Consider the following 19152-nt stretch of genomic DNA (forward strand, 5'->3'; position numbering starts at 1 on the left):
AATCGCGCCGGGTCAAAAAAGTTGCGTCGGGGGAAAAAAAGAGATGCGGCGGGAAAAAAAAAAATTCAAAAAACTTGACAGCGTCGCGGGAAAGAAGGGTATACTTTTACATGGTGTACTAACTTTACACTTTGTAAAAGCAGCCCTAATTTTGCAACGGCAAACTAATACTCACGGAGAAAAAACGAAGCGTAAAAGCTTTGTGGATCTCCGTAAGTGCTAATTTGCATACCCGACGCTGGATTTCGACGAGCGGCGGCTGCGGTACTGCATCCTAAGATCCGACAGTCCCTTACACATGTCGGATCTTCTGCCTATCTATGAGAAACTGATTCTGTGGATCAGTTCCATAGATAGAAACAGGGATAGGACGGCGTATCAGTAGATACAACGGCGTATCCCTTTTGTGGATCAGGCCCAATGACTAGCCACCATTCATGACCAACTCATGGCTGGGATGACCCCTTGGCTTAGATGGGGGTGCCTCTGGCCATGCAGTTCCTTTTCAGAGGATCAATCTTCTGTTCTTCAGAGCTATAGTCATAGTCCAAAAAAAGTTCTATACCGGTTCTTTAAAGACCAATGCTGTAGGTCAATAATGTTTTCATGTTTTGGTACTTCTCTCTATACTGTATTGTATGGTTTTATATCTGTATGGTTGATAACCTTAATAAGAACAATTGAACATAAGAATGCTGCCTATCCATTTGCTAGAGACCAATTACATCATTAAAAATGCAGCCTATCCATTCCCTAGAGACCAATGACATCATAAAGAATGAAGCCTATCAATTCACTAGAGACCAGTGACATCACGGTGAATGAAGCCTATCCATTCGCTAGAGACCAATGACATCACGAAGAATGACGCCTATAAATTTGCTAGAGACCAAAGACATCACTGAGAATACAGCCTATCCATTCACTAGAGACCAGTGACATCATGGTGAATGAAGACTATCCATTCGCTAGAGACCAGTGACATCACTGAGAATACAGCCTATCCATTCACTAGAGACCAGTGACATCATGGTGAATGAAGACTATCCATTCGCTAGAGACCAGTGACATCACTGAGAATACAGCCTATCCATTCACTAGAGACCAGTGACATCATGGTGAATGAAGACTATCCATTCGCTAGAGACCGGTGACATCACTGAGAATACAGCCTATCCATTCACTAGAGACCAGTGACATCATGGTAAATGAAGACTATCCATTCGCTTGAGACCAGTGACATCACTGAGAATGCAGCCTATGCATTCACTAGAGACCAGTGACATCACTGAGAATGCAACCTATCGATTTGTTAGAGACCAGTGACATCACTGAGAATGCAACAGATTTATTCAATAGAAACCAAACATTTCTCAATTACAGCCAATAATATCACTACATAGGTGCAATTAAGCAACTGCAAATGACACATGGGATAATAAATGTATTTTTGAAACACTGAAACCATAGATAGCAGAGCATTCGATTATTTATTACCTTCATAGCGAAGATTCCCCATGTGAAGTATGGCAGCCAGGAGTCGGGAGATCTCCCAGTTCTCAGTATCGGTAAACATTAAGACTTTCATGGCTGAGCGAATGTTAGCATACTCTTTACTGTCATCTCTACCGTCACAAGTCGTACATTTGCCCTGCAAGAAATAAAACGGGCATATCATATGTCGTCCTCAGTGCACGCTGTTATAAAAGCTTGAGATCAACTCACCTTTCTCTCATTCCATTCTGAAGCCTGTCAGTCCCTGCACTGACCAACCTATGAAGGTCTTACACAGAATCACTCACCAATGGGCAAATATAATAATCAGCCAATAATCTCCACTTTCTAAAATGTGGAAATGTTAAGGCTTATCTCTTATGCATTACATTTTTTTTTAATAATTACTTGTATTCTATCCCTGTCTGACTAGCATTATCAGCTTACTGACTCCGGCCTAGGCTCAGTGCAAAAACCACCCTTGCAGTGAGGATGCCCCTGCACTGCAAGGGTTAATGTTTTTTTTATTTAGGATACCGTTAAAAACAGTTTTCCTTCCCTTGTCTTTCTTTCCTCTGGCATTCAGCACTCTCCTCTTCTCTTTGACACTCCGTGTGGTGTTGTGGATGGGCCCTCAGGGTCCTCACTAACAATGCAGGACTACTGATCCTGCATTGTATGTGATGACATCAAAGTCCAACCGAGGGATGGAGTGCCAATGAGAAGCGGCTTTTGAAGGTGTGGAAGAAGCCCAATGTATAAGGAAAAGTACGCTAGACAAAAAGGAAATTCAAAATTCTAACCATCTATGGCTGGCTTTCCTCTTGGCCAACACATAGACTTGCATTGTTCACAGAAGCAGTAAACCACAACCATACCATGGCCATCAGTAGACCAGTGCACAAGTCTTGTGGCCATCAGTAGACCAGTGCACATGTCTTGTGTTCATCAGTAGACCAGTGTACAAGTCTTGTGTTCATCAGTAGACCAGTGCACAAGTCTTGAGTTCTATAGGTAGACCAGTGCACAAGTCTTGTGGCCATCAGTAGACCAGTGCACATGTCTTGTGGCCATCAGTAGACCAGTGTACAAGTCTTGTGTTCATCAGTAGACCAGTGTACAAGTCTTGTGTTCATCAGTAGACCAGTGTACAAGTCTTGAGTTCTATAGGTAGACCAGTGTACAAGTCTTGTGGTCATCAGTAGACCAGTGTACAAGTATTGTGTTCATGAGTAGACCAGTGAACAAGTCTTGTTTTCATCAGTAGACCAGTGCACAAGTCTTGTGGTCATCAGTAGACCAGTGTACAAGTCTTGTGTTCATCAGTAGACCAGTGAACAAGTCTTGTGTTCATCAGTAGACCAGTGTACAAGTCTTGTGTTCAGCAGTAGACCAGTGTACATGTTTTGTGTTCATCAGTAGACCAGTGTACACGTTTTATGTTCATCAGTAGACCAGTGTACAAGTCTTGTGGTCATCAGTAGACCAGTGTACAAGTCTTTTGGTCATCAGTAGACCAGTGTACAAGTCTTGTGGTCATCAGTAGACCAGTGTACAAGTCTTGTGGTCATCAGTAGACCAGTGTACAAGTCTTGTGGTCATCAGTAGACCAGTGTACAAGTTTTGTGTTCAATAGGTAGACCAGTGTACAAGTCTTGTGTTCATCAGTAGACCAGTGCACAAGTCTTGTGGCCATCAGTAGACCAGTGCACAAGTCTTGTGGCCATCAGTAGACCAGTCCACAAGTCTTGTGGCCATCAGTAGACCAGTGTACAAATCTTGTGGTGGTCATCAGTAGACCAGTGTACAAGTCTTGTGTTCATCAGTAGACCAGTGCACAAGTCTTGTGGCCATCAGTAGACCAGTGCACAAATCTTGTGGCCATCAGTAGACCAGTGTACAAGTCTTGTGTTCATCAGTAGACCAGTGTACAAGTCTTGTGTTCATCAGTAGACCAGTGCACAAGTCTTGTGGTCATCAGTAGACCAGTGTACAAGTCTTGTGTTCAATAGGTAGACCAGTGCACAAGTCTTGTGGTCATCAGTAGACCAGTGTACAAGTCTTGTGTTCATCAGTAGACCAGTGTACAAGTCTTGTGTTCATCAGTAGACCAGTGTACAAGTCTTGTGTTCATCAGTAGACCAGTGTACAAGTCTTGTGTTCAGCAGTAGACCAGTGTACAAGTCTTGTGGTCATCAGTAGACCAGTGTACACGTTTTGTGTTCATCAGTAGACCAGTGAACAAGTCTTGTGTTCATCAGTAGACCAGTGCACAAGTCTTGTGGTCATCAGTAGACCAGTGTACAAGTCTTATGTTCATCAGTAGACCAGTGTACAAGTCTTGTGTTCAGCAGTAGACCAGTGTACATGTTTTGTGTTCATCAGTAGACCAGTGTACAAGTCTTGTGGTCATCAGTAGACCAGTGTACAAGTCTTGTGGTCATCAGTAGACCAGTGTACAAGTTTTGTGTTCATCAGTAGACCAGTGTACAAGTCTTGTGTTCATCAGTAGGCCAGCATTTAGCTGAACAAAACTAAAAAGTTCAGAATTTAGCCACAAATGTATTGTTCCCTATGGTCAAAACAACCACCACACCCACTCACCATACAGAGGTAGTTATAGTCAGTGGCTTTTCCTAGACCCAACTTCTTCTTTTGATCTGGTGGCATCCCTTTCAGCATACAGTAGAAAACATGATAATTTCGTTCATCTGAAGCCTAAGAAACAAAGCATTCATATCTGTATCTAAATATATAATTAAGAGTTACCATTTTATTATAAATGTAAATTAATAATTTAAGAGTGATTGAGGGAAGAGATGTCCTCTTTTCCAGGAATAATGTACTGTACAGGGGTTGCATATGTGAAGGAGGTGCCCAGCTCACCCTTGCCAGGGCCAAAAGCAGATACAACACCAACGCTTTTGCTAGTATGACAGTACCTGTTATTGTTACTACTACTATAAGGTAAGGTTCCGTGCTCATAGTAGGTAGGAGTATGGGCGTACTACAACCTACACCCATGCCAAGGCTGTGTCTGCCCACATGGGGATTCACAGGTGTTCTGTGCATACCCGTGCAGGCAGACCCATGCATGTGAATTGGGACCCAGCAGCTGCACAGACATAGCCGCTGCTCTCTGACATCTGTGTGTGCGGATGCATGTCTCTGATCTCACAGTGTCTGTGTTCGGGGCAGTGAGCCTGCACCATCACGGGTGTCCAGCAGCCGCTGCATCCCAATTGACATGAATAGGACTGCCTGCACAGGGATGCAGGGAACACCTGGGCATCCCCCTGAGCGCAAACATGGCCTGCGCATGGGTGTACACTGTAGTACACTCATGTAAATAAGACCTTTCTCTCCATTACCTCTCCTCCATCTTACAGATATATAGGACACATTTTTCCATCTACCTGTCGACAAACCCGTGACTTTTCGAGAAGATACTGCTCAATCTTGGCTCCCTCTATGGCTCCTTTCTTGTTGAAATGAATATCGATGTACTTTCCAAACCGGCTGGAATTGTCATTTCGTATGGTTTTGGCGTTGCCAAAAGCTGAAAGTGCAAAACGTAAGTTTAAAGCATGAACAGCAAATGTGTGAAGTCTAATCGAGTTATAAGGTTAGCATACAGGAATAGACATGAGAACCACAGTCTGACCTTCTAGGATTGGGTTTGCTTCCAGCACCTGCTGCTCTATCCATGAGTGCTGCCCGCTGATGGCCGCCAGGAACTGCAGAATTAACTTGGTGCTTTCCGTCTTTCCAGCGCCTGACTCTCCACTGTAACAGAACATAACACAATGAGACATCAGGGATTAATCAGAAGCATGGTAGAAAGAGTAGTGATCATATTTTATATGTTAGTGTGGCCTGGTCCACAGTGCTGGCAGCAGAGGAGCAAGCAGCTATAAGGACCGGACTGTCAGCTTTCACTGTCTCTGTTATTGCCTCCCATTTTTTGTAGCCCAGGTAAACCCACCCACCACTCAGGGAACACAGAGGAAGGGGTGCGGACTGTTGTGAATGCTGGGAGTAGCTAGTGCCTGCTGCGAAGTAGTGTGGACCCTGAAAAGATTGAACTGTTGCTGTGGTTTTCAAATTAGTGGTGGAACTAAATATGCCAGGATCTGGACAGAGATCAGGAGAGGAAGGACTGTTCCCGGGCTCAGGCAGATGTGGTGAGGACATTTTAGGTGACAGACCATGCAGCAGGCTCAGGGCCTATCCTAGGGTCACATGCGCCTGGGTGCAGAAATATTTCTGGCGCCCCCACATGGGCGTGGTCGTTTTACCAACTCCTCCCCTTTACAAATGTGGCAATGACTCAACCACAGAGATGCTCCCCCACTTAGTCTTCATTACCCTGGGATCCTTACATGATCTCTTAACAATAAATAAAATACAGGAAGAGAAGCAGAGTACTTTATTGGGACCTGGAGGGGGGCACAGAGAGGACTTCTGTTAGAGAGTCTGTTAGAAAGAGCCCCCAGACATACTACAGACATGATACAGGAGATGGTCAGAGACTTCAGACATAGTACAGGAGACGGTCAGAGACTGCAGACATGATACAGGAGATGGTCAGAGACCACAGACATAGTACAGGAGGCGGTCAGAGACTGCAGACATGGTACAGGAGACAATCAGAGACTGCAGACATAGTACAGGAGACGATCAGAGACTGCAGACATAGTACAGGAGACTGTCAGAGACTGCAGACATGGTACAGGAGACAATCAGAGACTGCAGACATAGTACAGGAGACGATCAGAGACTTCAGACATAGTACAGGAGACTGTCAGAGACTGCAGACATGGTACAAGAGATGGTCAGAGACTGCAAACATAGTACAGGAGACGATCAGAGACTGCAGACATAGTACAGGAGACTGTCAGAGACTGCAGACATGGTACAGGAGATGGTCAGAGACTTCAGACATAGTACAGGAGACGGTCAGAGACTGCAGACATGGTACAGGAGACGGTCAGAGATTGCAGACGTGGTACAGGAGACGATCAGAGACTGCAGACATAATACAGGAGATGGTCAGAGACTGCAGACATGGTACAGGAGATGATCAGAGACTGCAGACATAATACAGGAGATGGTCAGAGACTGCAGACATGATACAGGAGATGGTCAGACTACAGACATAGTACAGGAGATGGTCAGAGACTTCAGACATAGTACAGGAGACGGTCAGAGACTGCAGACAGAGTAAATGAGACGTCAGAGACTGCAGACATGGTACAGGAGACGGTCAGAGACTGCAGACGTGGTACAGGAGATGATCAGAGACTGCAGACATAGTACAGGAGATGGTCAGAGACTGCAGACACAGTACAGGAGATGATCAGAGACTGCAGACACAGTACAGGAGATGATTAGAGACTGCAGACATGGTATAGGAGATGATCAGAGACTGCAGACACAGTACAGGAGATGATTAGAGACTGCAGACATGGTACAGGAGATGATCAGAGACTGCAGACATAATACAGGAGACGGTCAGAGACTGCAGATACGGTACAGGAGATGGTCAGAGACTAAAAACATGATATAGGAGATGACCAGAGACCACAGACATAGTACAGGAGATGATCAGAGACTGCAGACATAGTACAGGAGACGATCAGAGACTGCAGACACAGTACACAAGATGGTTTATTAGACCCCTTTTACATGAAGGCATTTTTCAGGCGCTTTAGCGTTAAAAATAGCGCCTGAAAAAAGCCTCATCTGCAATCCCAGTGTGAGAGTGCTTTCACACTTTCAGTTCTGGACAGACACAAACAAGGAGAGAAGGAGGGAGGGGAGAACTCTGGTACTTCGGCGCCCCCACCTCTGCAGGCGCCTGGGTGCAAAGCACCCTGTGCACCCTGCCTAGGATCAGCCCTGAGCAGGCTGCTTACAGAACATTTTGCCACCGCATCAGGGGTGCAGGGAGGTGCAGTGGACATCTCCTGGTACAAGAGAAAGCTACTGTTGGTGACTGGGGCTGCCACCTGACTGGTGTGGAAAATGTCATTCTCGCTGACTGGTACTACTGCCTGACATTTGCGGAGAATGCTGCACCCACTGGCCTTTAGTCTTTTAGCACCTGCAAAAGTCATTCAGAACATGTAAGCAGCAGGTGCAGTCAACTTTCCCCACTGCAGGTGGTGCTCTTCTGCAGCAGCACTGCAGATGGAGAGAAAGTCAAGAGGAACATGGTTCCTTTATGTTTTCCTGGGTCACTGGGGAAGCAATGCAATTGGATGCTGCCTCCCCATGTGACTCTAGCAGCCATCTTGGGTCAGGCAGTGTCTACTTAAGGGCGTGGCTACAGGCTTTGTGCGCATTTTGAAAATGAATATAGTAGGGACAGATACCCCGGCTGTTAAGGACATAACTAGTGTCAGGGAGGAAAAGAGTAGGGCTCCCAACTTCCCTGGATCTCTTCCCAATTGGACACGAGATGGTCAAGCCACAACCTGCCCATAATAACATGGTGGTCAAATCGTCTGAAACTTGCTCTTTACATGCTATTGGATCTGTGAGTGTTCCCGGTTGGATCTTTCCACTGGGTTTATTGTGAACTGTCTGCATTATTTCAACACAACACTTAGACTGTTTTTGTTATTGCCGCTACACTGCCCTGCACCCCACCTACATGCATGCGCTGCTGCCTCTGCATGAATGACCAAATCAAGACCAACATTATCAGTGTTTTATCAATGGTAGTGCCATCACTGGCTACACATTGTTACTATGCACATGTTGGTTCTGAGCAGCCCCTTTAACTACTTAAGGACCGCCGCACGACTATATACGTCAACAGAATGGCACGGCTTGGCACATGGACGTATATATACGTCCTCTTTAAGAGCCGAGCAGTGGGTCGCGACCTGGTCCGTAGCTCCGTGACCACACCCGCGGGCCCGATTGCTGCAGGTGTCCCGCGATCGGGTCACAGGAGCTGAAGAACGAGGAGAGGTGAGTGTAAACAAACCTTCACCATTCTTCTCTGTGGCAGTGGCAGTGATTGTCTGTTCCCTGATATAGGGAACGACGATCACTGACGTCACATGTCCAGCCCCGCCCCCCTACAGTAAAAAAAAAACACACATTAGGTCACACTTAACCACTATAGCGCCCCCTAGTGGTTAACCCCTTCACTGCCATTGTCATTTTTACAGTAATCAGTGCATTTTTATAGCACTTTTCGCTGTGAAAATGACAATGGACCCAAAAATGTGACAAAAGTGTCCGATGTGTCTGCCATAATGTTGCAGTCATGAACAAAATCGTTGATCGCCGCCATTAGTAGTAAAAAAAAAAAATATTAATAAAAATGTCTATGTATCGGCCTAAACTGAGGAAAAAAAAATATATTTTTTACATCTTTTTTGGGGATATTTATTATAGCAAAAAGTAAAAAATATTGGGCTAGATTCAGCATTGAATTACGCCGGCGTATCTATAGATACGCCACGTAAATTGCTAAGCTGCGCCGGCGTATCTTCTTTCTGCATTCAGAAAGCAAGATACGCCGACATTAGCCTAAGATCTGACTGGCGTAAGTCTCTTACACCATCGTATCTTAGGGTGCATATTTACGCTGGCCGCTAGGTGGCGCTTCCGTAGTTTTCGGCGTAGAACATGCAAATGACCTAGATACGCCGATTCACAAATTTAAGTACGCCCGGCGCTATTTTTTTTACGTCGTTTACGTTAGGCTTTTTCGGCGTAAGGTTGCTCCTGCTATTATGAGGCGTACGCAATGTTAAGTATAGACGTCGTTCCCGCGTCAAATTTTAAATTTTTTACGTTGTTTGCGTAAGTCGTTCGCGAATAGGGCTCATCCTCATTTGAATTACGCAAGCTTACGCCGGCCCCATTTACGCTACGCCGCCGTAACTTAGGAGGCAAGTGCTTTGTGAATACAGCACTTGCCTCTCTAACTTACAGCAGCGTAGCGTAAATACGATACGCTGCACCGCCGTAACAATGCGCGCCCCTACCTGAATCTAGCCCATTGCATTTTTTTCAAAATTGTCGCTCTATTTTTGTTTATAGCGCAAAAAATAAAACCCACAGAGGTGATCAAATACCACCAAAAGAAAGCTCTATTTGTGGGGAAAAAAAGAACGCCAATTTTGTTTGGGAGCCACGTCGCACGACCGCGCAATTGTCAGTTAAAACGACGCAGTGCCGAATCGAAAAAAGAGGCAAGGTCCTTAACCTGCATAATGGTCCAGGTCTTAACCGGTTAAGTTAGGTACCAGTACTTTTGGAGACAAAGTGGCTTGGCACTGTTTTTTTTATGTTGCAGAGATCAACAAAACTCAATAGACAATCATCAAGGCACAACAGTTCAATATAACATTGGCACCAAATAATCAGTAGGGTATTATGGGGTAGATTCAGGAAAGAATTACGCCGGCGTATCCATAGATACGCCGCGTAATTCCAAAGCTGCGCCGGCGTATCTACTTTCTGTATTCAGAAAGCTAGATACGCCGACATTAGCCTAGGATACGACTGGCATAAGTCTCTTACGCCGTCGTATCTTAGGGTGCATTCTTACGCTGGCCGCTAGGGGCGCTTCCGTTGTTGTCGGCGTAGAGTATGCAAATTAACTAGATACATCGATTCACAAACGTACGTACGCCCGGTGCAATTTATTTACGTAGTTTACGTAAGGAGGCGCACGCAATGTTAAGTATGGACGTTGCACCGAAATTTGAATTTTTTACGTCGTTTGCGTAAGTCGTTCGCGAATAGGGCTGGGCGTAATTTACGTTCACGCCGAAACCAACACGTCGTTGCGCCGTACTTGGAAGCAATGCACACTGGGATATGTACACGGACGGCGCATGCGCCGTCCGTACAAAACGTCAATCACGTCGGGTCATCCATTATTTACATAAAACATGCCCTCCTTCCACATTTGAATTACGCGGGCTTACGCCGGCCCCATTTACGCTACGCCGCCACAACTTATGGAGCAAGTGCTTTGTGAATACAGCACTTGCTCCTGTAAGTTACGGCGGCGTAGCGTAAATACGATACGCTGCGCCGCCGTATCATTGCGCGCCCCTACCTGAATCTACCCCAATGTCTTTTTGTCTGCAGAATACTGGTAGGGATGTATACTTTACACAGCCATGTAACAGGAGCCACTTACAATTTCCCTCCATTGGAGGGTTGGTGGTAAAGTAAATGGTACTGGGTTCCACTAGGTTGTTGAGGTATATAATGGCCAATGTCTAGGACCAATGCAACAGGGACACCCTGAAAAGGAAACCTACACGTCCCAGCTTTTCTAGAACTTCTACTTATTTCTGTACCTGCACTTTCCCTACCCATTAGAGCTCTCTCCCTGTCTCATTGTGTGCGCACCAAATGATGTCAGCCTCTATATTTATAGGGTCCTTCATCAAGATAGCCAAACAAATCTTGAGGGACTTCGGTATGCAATACGATCTTCGTCCTCCCCAAGATGGCAACCTGAAGCCCAAGATAGGAAACATTTCCTCCCCCATTGGACTCCTGCCAACCTTAGTTGAAGGTATCGGTTCTAGTATTAGAGCATTTGTATGAGTACATGCAAATGCTTAGTATTGGCACCGATACCGATACCAGTATCAGTGCAATGCTAGACCAGATGGGATGAGATGGGGACACAGCTCACCTGATGATGCAGCATTGGTCTTTGTTATTCCGCTGCATATTGAAGTAGCAGTTGTCAGCTATGGCAAAGATGTGTGGCGGCATTTCTCCAATCTTCTTGTTGGTATACAGGCGAATCTGATCTGGGGTGTAAATGGGCAGAAGCTGGTACGGGTTCACTGCTACTAATATAGATCCAGTATATGTCTGCAGAGAGGAACACATGGAGTTGTATTAATAGAGGCACAATATTAACAATAGACTACAATATATGGGCTTTAAACGAAGCTGATGGACTATATGAGGTCTGATTAAATAAAAAAATGGCTATGGTATTGAAAACAGACCAAAAATAAAAATAAGATTTTTCTATCTTATAGGGAACATCTAAAAATTATTTTACCTGGAATTTCTTCCCAAAAAAGAGCAGTGCACTTTTTTATATGTAGATGTGCCTATGCACTCCTGTGTCTACAACCCCATAGATGTATATCTGAGGTAACAGATCTAAGGGCCAGATTCACGTAGAATCGCGGCGGCGTAACGTATCCTAGATACGTTACACCGCCGCAATTTTTCATCGCAAGTGCCTGATTCACCAAGCACTTGCGATGAAAACTACGCCGGCGGCCTCCGGCGCAAGGCGGGCCAATTTAAATGGGCGTGTACCATTTAAATTAGGCGCGCTCCCGCGCCGGACCTACTGCGCATGCTCCGTTTCTTAACTCCCGCCGTGCTTTGCGCGCCGTGACGTCATTTTTTTGAACGGCGACGCGCGTATCGTACTTCCGTATTCCCGGACGGCTTACGCAAACGACGTTAAATTTTGAATTTCGACGCGGGAACGACGGCCATACTTTAGACAGCAATACACTTGCTGACTATAGTTAGGGCACCAAAAAAAACTAACTTTGCGACGGGAAACTAGACTAGCGGCGATGTAGCGAACGCAAAAATCCGTCGTGGATCCGCCGTAACTCCTAATTTACATACCCGACGCTGGTTTACGACGCAAACTCCCCCCAGCGGCGGCCGCGGTACTGCATCCTAAGATCCGACAGTGTAAAACAATTACACCTGTCGGATCTTAGGGATATCTATGCGTAACTGATTCTATGAATCAGTCGCATAGATAGAAACAGAGATACGAAGGCGTATCAGGAGAAACGCCGTCGTATCTCATTTGTGAATCTGGCCCTAAGGCACTGCTAACCCTGACTGCTAATCTTAGGAGATTTGGAGTTAGCTCTGGTGATTTTACTGCTGTGAAATCATTGCAGGAGTTTAGATTTAAAATAAAACTGAGCCTATGGTGACCCATTATTTTAGCATTTTTAATGTTAAACTTCCGCTATATCATTTCACAAAATATAAAAAAGCAAGGCTGTCATTGTTGACTTGCCACTCATCCACGTGAAATGGCAAATTGTTAAATGGACTCAAAAATACACCTAAACAGACTCATCTGCTGCAGAGGATATATTAAAACGCAGCTAGTGCCGGTGTTAACGGCAGAAATGGTCTATTATTTGAGTCCATTTAAATATTGTTTGAGTCTAGTTAACACTTTGCCATTTCACTTAGCCCTGATGAAGGAGGAGTTTGTCACCCCTGAAATGCATTGGCTGTCCTTTGCTCTTTTTTTTGGATCTAGTTGAACAATTTAAGATTTTGGACTCCCAATGATTTTTGTTTGGTGCTCTAATTGGCTTTTTACTCTTATTTTTACTTATATTGAGTCTGTTTAGTGCCCCTTTACATAGGTGGTCATATGGGAAAGCCACTGGGTGTCAGCTTAGTGCCTTCTTACATTGGTGATCAAAGGGGAAGGATCCCTTACATTGTCAGTTTTGTGCCCCTTACATTGGTGGTCAGTGGGTAAGAATACCCTCTTGTAAACAGTTAACTGAGATATGAGAGGACAGACTCTGGATTCGGAAAGTGACACTGGTGATCATAGGCGTGCGCACAGGGTGTGCCGGATGTGCCCAGGCACACCCTAATCACCCCATGCGCATTAGTGTTATCACCAGGGCTCAAGTCCTGCGGGAACGCGTGGGAACGGAGTTCCTGCACTTTTTTCACAGCAGGAACGCAGTTCCCTTTGCAGGACTAGAGCAGCCGAGAGCAGCCGAGCCGCCCGAGCCAATCCTTCACTAAGTGACGATGCCCAGCTCGAGTCACTGTCAGGGGCAGGCGAACCTTAGTAATCCTTTATGTTACTGGCCGCTTCCTGTATATGGATTCATCGGGTAGTGTGCGGGTATTCCGTCACTTCCTCGATGCCGCAATGTCTCCTGGGAGCTATTGTCATTGTTCCCAGGAGACATTGCGGAGGTCTGCCGCGAGTTATCGCGGGATTTAGAAAGAACTTGCTTCTAGTAATTAAAATATGCGGTTTAGTAATTATGCATATGAGTGTATCATTTTTTTTTTTTGGTGGGGGAGTGGATCTTGGGTGGGAGTTCCCACACTTTTTTCCCCAGGACTTGACCCCTGGTTATCACTCTGTGTAGCAACAGGAACATGGGAAAGATCTCCCTCTTACCGGTTCTGCCATAAGAGAAGTGTTTATGCTCTTCTCTTTCACTGTGCCAGCAGGGAGATCAATGTGCCGGGGTCATATATATGTAGATACATACACATGCATGTGTGTTTGAGCTTAAGGGTGTACACCTTGGGTCAGATCCACAAAGCAGTTACGCTGGCATATCTATTGATACGCCGCGTAACTTCTAGGTTGCTCCGGCGTATCTTTGTTTTGTATCCACAAAACAAGATACGCCTGAAGCTGGGCTAGATCCGACTGGCGTACGTCTTAGTACGCCGTCGGATCTAAGGTGCATATTTACGCCTGCCGCTAGGTGGCGCTTCCATTGATTTCCGCGTTGAGTATGCAAATTAGCTAGATACGCCAATCCACAAACGTACGTCCGGCCGGCGCATTTTTTTACGTCGTTTCCGTAAGGCTTTTTCCGGCTTAAAGTTACCCCTGCTATATGAGGCGTAGCCAATGTTAAGTATGGACGTCGGGCCAGCGTAACATTTTCTGTCGTTTACATAAAACGTTCGCTAATAGGGCTTTGCGTAGAATTACGTTCACGTCGAAAGCATTGGCTTGTTGCGGGTTAATTTGGAGCATGCGCACTGGGATACCCCCACGGACGGCGCATGTGCCGTTAAAAAAAACTTAATTTACGTGGGGTCAAGACGTATTAATAAAAAACACGCCCACAACGTAGTGATTTGAATTGCGCGCCCTTACGCCGACACATTTACACTACGCCGCCGTAACTTACGGCGCAAATTCTTTGTGGATACGGGAAATACGCTGTAAGTTACGGTGGCGTAGTGTATCTGAGCTACACTACGCCGGACTTACAAATGCGCCGCGCTACGTGGATCTGGGCCCTTAATGCATTAGGCTGCGCACACCTATGCTGGTGACAAAACTTTGTAAGCACTTAAGTGGAAGATCAATCCACTGCTCACTGCTAAGGAACCACTTGCAGCCTCTGAAGGGACCCTGGTTGAGAAAAGCTGATCTTTAGACCTATGGGACAAACCATGCCTCCCTTTTTAATGGAAAATACCTCCATATACCGTAAATCAAACAAAAAGCTCCCTCTTACCGAACTCCAATTTTTACTATACGTAACTTTCACATTATCCCTCCAAAATTTCAACCAATTATCAGGCCCCATAATTCCAGGAATATAGGAGCATGTGGCCCTCTTCCCTTCCTCCCCATCTCCAATTATAACCATGGCTTCTATAGTTACGAGGCCTACACTTTGATGCCTTTACCTCTAAGGCCTTGTACACACAGTCGGACCAAACCGATGAGACTGGCCCGCCGGTCCGTTTTCAGCGGTTCACCTCTGAAGTGGCCTGACGGCCTGATATGTGTACACACCATCAGTCCAAAATCCGAGCGGGTCAGAACGCGGTGACGTCAAACACACGACGTGCTGAATAAAACGAAGTTCAATGCTTCCAAGCATGTGTCGACTTGATTCTGAGCATGCGCGGGTTTTGAACCGATGCTTTTCTGTACTAACCATCGGTTTGGTCCGATGGGGCAGTGGTCCATCGGTTCGGTTTTGAAGCATGTTTAGAAATTTTGGACCGAAGGAAACCAGACCGATGGCCTATACACACGGTCGGTTTGGTCCGATGAAAATGAACTTCGGTTCATTCTCATCGGACCAAACCGACCGTGTGTACGCGGCCTAAGCCTCACTGACCAGAAATGCTACTGCCCTACTCAGAAATTTCCATGCCTATATGGAAAATGTTATCATGTCAAACAAGCATCCATGAGATATGAAATCGTAAAATAAAAGACACATGAAGATGATCTTGCAATGCTAGGAGTGTGGAATGAATGGATCAGAACTCTGATTATGGATGACACAACCTCAGCGAGTCTGGTGATCAACCATACTTACTCTCCCGCCGCAGTTAGTCTTAGGAAAGAAACAATAATTGGAAGGTTAGTATTAACTCTAGAACTGAGTATTACTGAATTTTACTTTAAAATTAGATTATTTTCCGTTAGTGAATTATAATAGTACAGTATATCATTCAAATGCCAAAACTTATTTGTACTGTTTAGGTTAGAATAGAAAATATTAACACCCTGCCTTGACTTCCTGTCCCAGAACTATAAAAATAGTGAGAGGAAATCTCGCCGGGTGTCCCCATAGGAAGATTTTCAAAAACATGACATAGCGTATATTCCAGTGATATCATAGAAGATTTTTTTTTTTTTACATTAACATAAATTCCCATCATACAGCAACCAAACAAAACACATAAAAAAAAAAACATATTTTTTTTTAAAAACAAACTAAATAAAACTCTTCCCCTCTTAACATGTATTGTGTATGTTGGCTCATACACACGTACGGAAATTTCGACGGGAAAAGTTCCCGTCGGAAATTCCGAGGGCAAAGCCGAGAACCTGCTCGGTTCAGTCTTTCCCCTACACAAGGCCGGTTTTCCAGACAGGAAAACTGCCAAAAACCGCCAGGAAAAAGTCCGCCAGATTTCCCGGCAGGAAAAAAGAGAGGTTCTCTTTTTTTGTCCGGTGGATTTTGGGCAGTTTTCCCGGCCGTGTATATGCTCCTCGCAGTTTTTCAGACGGGAAAACTGCCCAAAATTCGGACAAAAAAAGAGAACTGCCTCGTATACACGTACGGGATTTCCGACGGGAAACGTTCCCGTCAGAAATCCTGAGGGGGAAGCCGAGAATCTGCTCGGTTCAGTCTTTCCCCTACACACGGCCAGTTTTCCCGACAGGAAAACTGCGATCGAGCTTTGACCGGGGATCCCGGCCATGTGTATGCTCCATCGCAGTTTTTCCCATAGGAAAACTGCCAAAAACCACCGGGCAAAAGTCCGCCTCGTACACACGATCAATTTTCCCGATGGCAAAACTGTGAGGAGAGCTTTTGGCCGGGAATCCCGGGCCGTGTGCATACTCCTCCCTGCCCAAAATCCACCGGACAAAAAAAAAAGAACCAGAAATCCGGCGGACTTTTTGGCAGTTTTCCTATGGGAAAAACTGCGATGGAGCATACACACGGCCGGGATTCCCGGCCAAAGCTCCATCACAGTTTTCCTGTCGGGAAAACCGGCCGTGTATAGGGGAAAGACTGAACCGAGCAGGTTCTCGGCTTTCCCCTCGGGATTTCCGATGGGAACTTTTCCCATCGGAAATCCCGTACGTGTGTACAGGGCAGTTCTCTTTTCTTGTCCGGATTTTGGGCAGTTTTCCTGTCGGAAAAACTGCAAGGAGCATAAACACGGCTGGGATTCCCGGCCTAAAGCTCTCCTCACAGTTTTCCCGTCTGGAAATCTGAGCGTGTGTACGAGGCTTCTCCGACACTACCCCCCCAATTAATGCGTCCAAACTCCCTAATTTCCCAATTCTGGATTCCTTCATTTTTCACTCTTCCATTACTTCCCTATTCAAAAAAAAAAAAGGGTGAAGAATTAAGAGGCTTCTACGAGCCACGTTGCCGCCACACGTAAAAAGTGTACAAGGCTTCTATGAGCCATATTGAGGTAGTTTCCAAAAAATAGAAAATAAAAAAATGAATATAGTTTAAAATAAAATTATGATAGAGAGGGAGGACCCCTCCTCCAGTCTCCTCTTCCCCTCCTTCCTTCTACCCACACTGTGTCTTCTCTACCTGAAGTGAATATATCCCCCTTGGGGCACACCATACCCTCTCTGGGCCAGATTCTCGTATACTGGCGTAAAACTATGCGGGCGTAACGTATCTCGTTTACGCTACGCGGCCGCAAGTTTTACGGGCAAGTGCTTGATTCACAAAGCACTTGCCTGTAAAGTTGCGGCGGCGTAGCGTAAATCCTCCGGCGCAAGCCCGCCTAATTCAAATGATCCAGGTAGGGGGCGTGGATCATTTAAATTAGGCGCGTTCCCGTGCCGATCGTACTGCGCATGCGCCGTCCCTAAAATTTCCTGACGTGCATTGCGCTAAATGACGTCGCAAGGACGTCATTGGTTTCGACGTTAACGTAAATGGCGTCCAGCGCCATTCATGGATGACTTACGCAAACGACGTACATTTTTTAATTTCGACGCGGGAACGACGGCCATACTTAACATTGGTTGCCCCTCATATAGCAGTGGCAACTTTATGCGTCGCAAATGCTACGGAAACTTCGTAAATTCACTGCGTCGACCGCGCATACGTTCGGGAATCTCGCGTAAATAGCTAATTTGCATAGACGACGGGGAAAATGACGTCGGCGACACCTAGTGGCGGAAAAAAAATTGCATGTAAGATCTGACAGCGTAAGAGCCTTACGCCTGTCAGATCTAATGGATATCTAACTGATTCTAAGAATCAGTTGCATAGATACGCCGGGCCAGATTAGGACTTACGACAGCGCAAATGGCGTTGCACTGTCGTAAGCCTTTTGAGAATCTGGCCCTCTGTGTTCATTACATTAACCATAACTGAAAAAGGTCTATTGCAGGTGAAAATCAACTGAATTCTGAATGATCTCAGAAGGGTCTCAAAATGATGTCAAACTGATACCATCCACACCAGACCAAAGTTCATCTGTACAAGTCCTAAAGAGAAGCTTTGACAAAAGAAATATGGAGGCTACCGTTGATGAGAAGTGCTAGTTGTCTGGCTGTCACACTGCTGACCATTTTGGAATAAATATTTGAGGTCACTGACCTGTAATACATAGGCAGGTAGGTACTTCTGACTTTCCTGATTTGTACTCTTTTCTAATAATAACAGTTCATTAAACATTATCAAAGAGCAGTGTAAGGACAAATAGGTAGATTCACAAAGAGTAGGCCGGCTTATCAGTAGATAAGCCGACCTAACTCAGAATCTACGCCGACTTATGTTAAAGTGTATTCTCAATCAGAGATACGCTTAAACATATCTAAGATAGGACGGCTTGCGCCGTCCTATCTTAGGTTGCAATATTGAGGCTGGCCGCTAGGTGGCGCTTCCATTGCGGTCGGCGTAGAATATGTAAATTAGTAGATACGCCGATTCACGAACGTACGCCCGGCCGACGCAGTACTTTTACGCCGTTTACGTTAGAGATAGGCCGCGTAAAGTTAGAGCGAGGCCCTAGTTGGAATAGTAATGTAAAGTATGGCCGCCGTTCCCGCTTCGAAATTCAAAATTTTTACATCGTTTGCGTAAGTCGTCCGTGAATAGCGATTTACGTCGTTTACGTCCACGTCGAAATCAATAGGCCCGTGCGGCGTACTTAACCGCAATGCACACTGGGAAATGTAGTGGCATGCGCAGTTCTTAAAAAACGTCAAAAACGTAAGGTCAAGCCACATTGCCATTAAACACGCCCCCTTATAACACATTTGAATTAGGCGCCCTTACGCCCGCCCGCTTTAGGCTACGCCGCCGTAACTTAGCAGGCAAGTACTTTGAGAATCAAGTACTTGCCTCGCTAACTTACGGCGGCGTAGCCTAA

At 45.6% G+C, this 19152-nt stretch overlaps 1 protein-coding gene across 1 annotated transcript in view; it reads right to left on the minus strand.

The window, feature by feature from the left end:
- Nucleotides 1-19152, minus strand: part of MYO7A (myosin VIIA) — a 304325-nt gene that overhangs the window by 257408 nt on the left and 27765 nt on the right. The window contains exons 4-8 of the mRNA XM_040339989.1: nt 11177-11361; nt 5159-5280; nt 4911-5053; nt 4099-4212; nt 1498-1651 (exon numbers count right to left, since the gene is read on the minus strand). Of these exons, the coding sequence (XP_040195923.1) occupies nt 1498-1651; nt 4099-4212; nt 4911-5053; nt 5159-5280; nt 11177-11361 (718 nt within the window). The remainder of the gene's footprint in view (nt 1-1497; nt 1652-4098; nt 4213-4910; nt 5054-5158; nt 5281-11176; nt 11362-19152) is intronic.

The sequence above is a fragment of the Rana temporaria genome, chromosome 2, assembly GCF_905171775.1.
Source record: "Rana temporaria chromosome 2, aRanTem1.1, whole genome shotgun sequence".
NCBI lineage: Eukaryota > Metazoa > Chordata > Amphibia > Anura > Ranidae > Rana > Rana temporaria.